Here is a 7,200-nt window from a genome sequence, read left to right as displayed (position 1 = left end):
TCGATTGTTGTAATTAAATGAAAAGTTAAATTGCTGGGCGTCAGCATAGCTCTGGCACCTTAACATGTTTGGGTTTAAAGATACTCAATATATTGAATCAAAATATAGAAAAACATTTGGTTAATGTAATGGCCTGCCAAGCAGACGTTTTTCTTCAATTCAGTCATGGAATGTAGGCATCGCTGGCTCGGCCAGCATTCATTGTTCAGCCCCAAATTGAAGCCAGAAAATCAAAAATACCAGGACAAAGGGCAGCATGGTGGCACAGTGGTTAGCACTGCTGCCTACGGCACTGAGGACCCAGGTTCGGTCCCGGCTCTGGGTCACTGTGGAGTTTGCACATTCTCCCCATGTTTGCGTGGGTTTCGCCCCCACAACCCAAAGATGTGCGGGGTAGGTGAATTGGCCACGCTAAATTGCCCCTTAATTGGGAAAAATTAATTGGGTATTTAAATTTTTTTTTAAACCAGGACAACAATTTTGAAGGATATGGAGAGGGCAGCGAATTTGGATTAATGCTAGCACAAATTCCCATGACTCAATGCTCTGAACAAGATATCATTTGGATTCTCTGCCCATCAGTTTTTATCAACCACCAAATCCTTCAAAGGGAAAATAATTGATTTTGGCTCCATCTATATGCTGATAGCCAATGAGTCCATAATGTTGGGGAAGCTGAATTAATGTACCCAAATAAAAAAAATGATACTTGGGTTCCACACAGGAACTGTTATAATAGTGTCCCAAGACACTGTATTGGAATCTCAGCTTTTCACTCCATTTGCCAGTAGCTTAATGGAGAGCAGGATATCCAAGATTGCTGACAATACAAAGTAATACAGATGGACGCGGAAGGTTGCAAATGGATATGCTCAAATGGAGCAATTTAGCTTAAAGGGCAAGTACAAGTACTGGACCCTATATCCAGGAAGCAAAGGCTAGACATGGGCTCGAGGTCCATAAAATAGATAAAAATAAACAAATGAAGGTCAATTCAAATTCCGACCCAGGTCACCAGCACGAAACCTAGGCAGCTTTTAAGTCCTTCCAGACTTTGGGTCAAGGTACCACAAGATAAATCACTTTTTGAAAGATCAGAATATTTGCATTCCCTTAAAATTAAAGGCACATCATTCAACAGTGATGTCACAAATTTAGATGTACAATACCGTCACTCAAAAAGAAGCTTCAGTTTATTGACATTTTCAAAGGCAAGATTTTTAAAGTCAAGGATATGAAGGATCGTAGATATGTGAAGTCAACATAAATATCAGCCATGATTCTGATGGGCAGTACAGATCACTTTGATTCAGAAATAACAGATGAACCTTCTTTACTGCATCAGACATGAAAATGGTTATGCATAGACAATGAAACATGACCAGAGGTCAAAGACAACCATAAAGATAGGTACATACTACACAGTTACCATTTCTAACACCCTTGCTGTGTAACATCAATAGTTCAACACTCAAATGAATTGAACCTGGAGCTTGAGACACAAAGATGCATGCTTGAGAATGGGGTTGGACTGGAATGCAAAGTTAATATTCTTCCCCTTCCTCCTCTCCTTCCCCTTCAATTGAGTCAACGCCGACTTCTTCATAATCTTTCTCCAGAGCAGCCATGTCCTCACGGGCCTCAGAGAACTCCCCTTCCTCCATACCCTCACCAACATACCAGTGAACAAAGGCGCGCTTGGCATACATCAGGTCAAACTTGTGGTCCAGGCGAGCCCAAGCTTCAGCAATGGCTGTGGTGTTGCTCAGCATACACACAGCCCGCTGAACCTTGGCCAGGTCACCTCCAGGTACCACAGTGGGAGGCTGGTAGTTGATACCAACCTTGAAACCAGTTGGACACCAATCCACAAATTGGATGCTACGTTTAGTTTTAATAGTAGCAATAGCTGCATTGACATCTTTTGGCACCACGTCACCCCGGTAAAGGAGACAGCAGGCCATGTACTTGCCATGGCGGGGGTCACATTTGACCATCTGGTTGGCTGGCTCAAAGCAAGCATTGGTAATCTCAGACACAGAAAGCTGCTCATGATAGGCTTTCTCAGCCGAGATAACTGGTGCATATGTGGCCAATGGGAAGTGGATACGGGGGTATGGTACCAAGTTGGTCTGGAACTCTGTCAGATCAACATTCAGGGCACCATCAAAGCGGAGTGAGGCAGTGATAGAGGACACTATCTGGCTAATGAGACGGTTCAGGTTGGTATAAGTTGGCCGGTCAATGTCAAGGTTTCGTCGGCAGATGTCGTAGATGGCTTCATTGTCAACCATGAAAGCACAATCAGAATGCTCCAGGGTGGTGTGAGTGGTCAGGATAGAGTTGTAGGGTTCTACCACTGCAGTAGACACTTGTGGAGCTGGGTAGATGGAGAATTCAAGCTTGGATTTCTTGCCATAGTCAACAGAGAGACGCTCCATCAGCAGGGATGTAAAACCAGAGCCAGTGCCACCACCAAAGCTGTGGAAGACCAGGAAACCCTGGAGACCTGTGCATTGGTCAGCCTGTAAAAAAAAAAAGAGGCAAGTAAAAACAAGTACATCAAGAGTTGCTATCCTAAAAGCAGCAACGTCATGAAATTCTTTTGACATGCTGGGCAACTAATCTAGTCTGTCTCTTCCAATGCAATTCTATTAAAAAGGTATTATCTCAATAGTAAAACTACCCTCAGATGGATGTAAAAAAAAATCTTTTCCATCACAAAGAGATTATACTCTACAATATGTAACTCACCAGTTTACGGACTCGGTCCAGAACCAGGTCAATGATCTCCTTGCCAATTGTGTAATGCCCACGGGCATAGTTATTGGCTGCATCCTCCTTCCCAGTGATGAGCTGTTCGGGGTGGAAGAGCTGGCGGTAAGTGCCAGTACGAACCTCATCTGCAAATCAAAGCACAAAATTGGTCAGCAGTTGACCAAAGATGGTCACACAGCATGTTGTGACTGGTCCACTTGGTTCTATAAAGCTTTGAGCTTGTGCATAATTATCTTCCAAATAGACTTGATTTAGCATTTTGTCTGTAATGTTGCTACTTTAAAAATATATTTGAAGGGGCGGCACGGTGGCACAGTGGTTAGCACTGCAGCTGATGACGCTGACGACCCAGAGTCAATCCCGGCCCCGGATCATTGTCTGTGCGGAGTTTTCACATTTTCCCAGTGTCTGCGTGGGTCCCACCCCAAGAAACCAAAGATGTGCAGGTTAGGTGGATTGGCATTCCAAATTGCCCCTTCATTGGAACAAAAAACAATTAGGTACTCCAAATTTATTTTAAAATATATATATCTAAAAATAGTTTACCTATGACAGTTGGCTCCAAGTCCACGAACACAGCTCGTGGAACATGTTTGCCTGCTCCCGTTTCACTGAAGAAAGTGTTGAAGGAATCATCGCCACCTCCGATGGTTTTGTCACTGGGCATCTGCCCATTAGGCTGGATGCCGTGTTCCAAGCAGTAGAGCTCCCAGCAGGCATTCCCAATCTGGACTCCAGCCTGACCAACATGGATACTGATACACTCACGCTATGGAGAGAGAAGGGAACATTAATGCAGTCATTATTAATGGATTGTACTGCATCTGATTTGTAATATTACAGAAAGCTCCAAAGCCAATTAGGATCTGCAATTTTAAAAATCCTAGCACATATGTTTTAAGTGATAAATTGTATAAGGTTTCTCTTGAATGATTCATCTGGATGTTAAATTGCATAAGGTTTCTCTTCAACAATTTAGCTCCTCAAGAAGTTGTCCTTTTAGATGACACTTGGTCAATTTGGTGTTGCATTGGCGCTAGTGGGGAAAGCTGCACATGCGCAGCTAGTGGGGCCAGACTGACAGTGAGTTCTGGGAGATGTAGTTTCCCCCCACCTCTCCATGGAGGCTGCAGCCAGTACCGCAACTACACTACCCACAATGTAGTGCGTATTGCGGCACCCACAGGCCGGAGAGTGTCCGCCATGTTAGCAGCCAGACTGTGCTGTGCACCGTCTCCATCCATCCGTCAGTAACAGTTGCCGCTAGATTCCCTCTAGTGCTGGAGGAAAACAAAGCAAAGAGCTTTGCTGGAGCCCATCTGCTGACGGATTTCGCTCTGAACCCCTTTCTCCAAGCTCCATTATGTGGAGTATGTTAAATTAGAGTAAAATGAGAATTATTGGGCCGCCTCCACCCTCCAATCTGCTGTTCGATTTTAAACTGTGCAGCGACAGACTAACGGGAGAGTTACCAACTCCCGCCCAGCACCATCGCCTAAAGACAAATGGCGCGTTTGAAAAGCCGAGCGGATGAGAAGAAAACAGGTCCTGATTCTCGCGGGTAAACTTCATCTTCAAAAGGCAGAGCGACCCCCCCCCTTAGACACATTATGGAGCTGACAACATTCACTGACTGTCTCACCCCAACCAAATAATCCAACAGGCAATGTTCGCAAACACTGAAAACATCCCCACCCTGGACCCTTCAGGCGGGGAGGGCACATTGAGCGCCATCCCATCCAGCTTCAATATGAAACATTAAAGGCGAATTGGCTCTCCCTTTTTAACAATGTTGCCACGTTACTTCGTGTTTACATTGTTTTCATACCCAAAGATGTTGCACTTCAAACAGAATGCATCAGGATGGCGACAGTGGAGGTTCACAAGTCAATCTTGGTGCAACTTGCACCATTATTAGATCTTAATTATGGACGACGCGATTAGAAACTTGCTTTGAAATGAGAACATTGCGAACTCACCATTTTTGTTTCAAGTTGTATACGGATGAGAATGGCCTTATAAAAGATAGCTGTTACTTCGCCCGACAGTAACGAGTCGATGCAAGTAACCGAATGGGAGAGGTTGTCCGATGGCGCCTTTTTATATTGATGGAGGCTGGCCTCAATCCAGGCATTGGTTCCGATGTAGAAGGGAGGTAGCGGGAGAAGATGTCAGTCAGATTGGATTGGGCAAATGTCCTTATTTTAAAACACGTCACCTTTAACGGTACAAATCCTCTGCGCAAAAAAAAAGCACTGCAGAATGTACTAGAAACGCGGGTCTGAGCAAGTGCTGAGATTTGTAGGGGAAGAGTCCCCCTCCAGCCCTACATTTCAGTGTTACCAGCAATCCAGCCACGCCCTTCATCTTCTTTCATAAATCTAATCTTAGAAAATAGTGACATTCTGAAAAATCCTCACACTTCATCTCCTTAATATTTGTACAGGGATGCAGAGGTGTCTATAGGTGAACAACGAAGAAAGCTCAAGGGGTATTGATGTACAAGAAGAATGAAATCTGTGTTCTGCAGTAAGGGCGGGGATGTGTGAGATTGCAGAATGCGGACTATGAGGAAAGCAATTTGACCGAGCCCACAGTTGCTGCAGAATTTAGATCACACTTCCATCACGTACCCTTGGCTTTTTATTTTAGAATGTGCTTACAATATTGTACCAAAAATAAGCCGAGCATATTATTTGAAAAATGCCTTATTACAACATTCAATATAAACTACTGTGTATATATTTAAATCTGTGATTTTGGGCGTGCATAATATTGAAATGGAATTGTGCTGTGCAAAGCTCAACAATTCGTATTCCAGGTGAGATTTTGATCTGTAATAGGTAGAGGATTACAAGTACCCGTCTCCGTGGCAGCACTCTCCCCTCTGAATCGGACATTGGGGATTCAAGCACCACTCCACAGATTTAAAACGTCATCTAAACCAACGCTCCTGAAATTAATTTGGGAGAAGGGATCCTTTTCAAATGGACGAGTAATCATTGATTCCTCATCACGTAATGCTCATAATATGAAAGTGCTGCACGTAAGACGTATTTCAATAATGGAGCACTTTTTAGACCTTTTATATGGTCTTTAAAAATTAAATTTAGAGTGCCCAATTAATTTTTTCTAATTCAGGGGCAATTTAGTGTGGCAATTCCACCTACCCTGCACATCTTTGGCTTGTGGGGGTGAGACCCACGCAAATACAGGGGGAATGTGCAAATCCACACGGACAGTGACCCGAGGCCGGGATCAAACCCGGGTCCTCAGCGCCATGAGGCAGCAGTGCTAACCACTGTGCTGCCGAGTATCAGCTGATTCTAATTCTAATATCAGCAACAGTAAATTCTGCACGAATATGGCCTAATATTTTTTTCCCCACCTAAAGGTGTGATCCTCCCTATAACACCAAAACTTGAGAATAGCGGGAGTTGGCGACACAATCATCGCTCAGTTAGCACTCCTCCCATGCGCACTCCCCTCTTAGGTCAGCCAACTCAGTCGGTGGTGCAGTATGGTGCCTGCAATCCATTCATTCTTCCCGGCTTGTACCAAGCCCGCCTTACTCTTGTCTTGATCAAAGCACCACTCTGGAAACAATTGTAAACTATACATTTCTTAAGATGCATCTTCTGTGCTAACCATTATAAGTCATTATACACAGGATCACATAAGCATTTAAACAGGCTATTTGGCATAACCAGTCCATGGTGGTGTGTATGCTCCACTCAAGGCCCCGGGTCACTGTTGTGTGGAGTTTGCACATTCTCTCCGTGTCTTCATGGGTCTCACCTTCACCATGCAAAGATGTGCAGGGTAGGTGGATTCGGCAAGCTAAAATTGCCCCTAATTAGAAAAAAAAGAATTGGGTACTTTAAATTTTTTTAAAAACTGAAGCAGGTCGTAGGTTCTGGGAAAATATAGATGGGTTGGTCAGATGGGCAGAGCAGTGGCAGATGGTATTTAACCCTGATAAGTGCGAAGAAGAAACAGGACAAGGGAGTATATAATGAATGGCAGGACACTAGGAAACTCAGAGGAACAGATGGATCTTGGGGTACTTGTTCACAGATCCTTGAAGGCAGCAGAGCAGGTGAACAGGATAGTTAAGAAGGCATATGGACCCCCACAACTCAAAGATGTGCAGGGTAGGTGGATTGGCCATGCTAAATTGCCCCTTAATTGGAAAAAGAAAATAATTGGGTACTCTAAATTTTTTTAAAAAGAAGGCATATGGGACACTTTATCAGTTGTGGCATAGAATATAAGAGCAAGGAGGTCATGTTGGAGCGGTACAGGACTTTGGTTAGTTCACAGTTGGTGTAGTGTGTGCAGTTCTGGCCACCTCACTATAGGAAGGAGGTGATTGCATTGGAGGGGGTACAGAGGAGATTTACCAGGATGTTGCCTGGGATG

General features: G+C 44.1%; 1 protein-coding gene across 1 annotated transcript; it reads right to left on the bottom strand.

The window, feature by feature from the left end:
- Positions 1-1,171: 1,171 nt before the first annotated feature.
- Positions 1,172-4,935, bottom strand: LOC140405408 (tubulin alpha chain-like). The gene is made up of 4 exons (XM_072493776.1): positions 4,758-4,935; positions 3,325-3,547; positions 2,755-2,903; positions 1,172-2,525 (listed from the first exon to the last, which is right to left on the bottom strand). The coding sequence occupies exons 1-4, from the start codon at positions 4,758-4,760 to the stop codon at positions 1,545-1,547; spliced, it is 1,356 nt and encodes a 451-aa protein (XP_072349877.1). The 5' UTR covers positions 4,761-4,935; the 3' UTR covers positions 1,172-1,544.
- Positions 4,936-7,200: the final 2,265 nt, after the last annotated feature.

The sequence above is a fragment of the Scyliorhinus torazame genome, chromosome X, assembly GCF_047496885.1.
Source record: "Scyliorhinus torazame isolate Kashiwa2021f chromosome X, sScyTor2.1, whole genome shotgun sequence".
NCBI classification, from domain to species: domain Eukaryota; kingdom Metazoa; phylum Chordata; class Chondrichthyes; order Carcharhiniformes; family Scyliorhinidae; genus Scyliorhinus; species Scyliorhinus torazame.
Note: the sequence above shows the minus strand (reverse complement) of the source record. Positions and strands in the feature narration are given on the sequence as shown.

Excerpts from the sequence above, each read along its gene's own strand:
- LOC140405408 (XM_072493776.1), bottom strand. Across the intron at positions 2,904-3,324 it reads CTTGGAGCCAACTGTCATAG|ATGAGGTTCGTACTGGCACT; the intron begins GTAAACTATTTT and ends TTTGATTTGCAG. Across the intron at positions 2,526-2,754 it reads TGGACCGAGTCCGTAAACTG|GCTGACCAATGCACAGGTCT; the intron begins GTGAGTTACATA and ends TTTTTTTTACAG.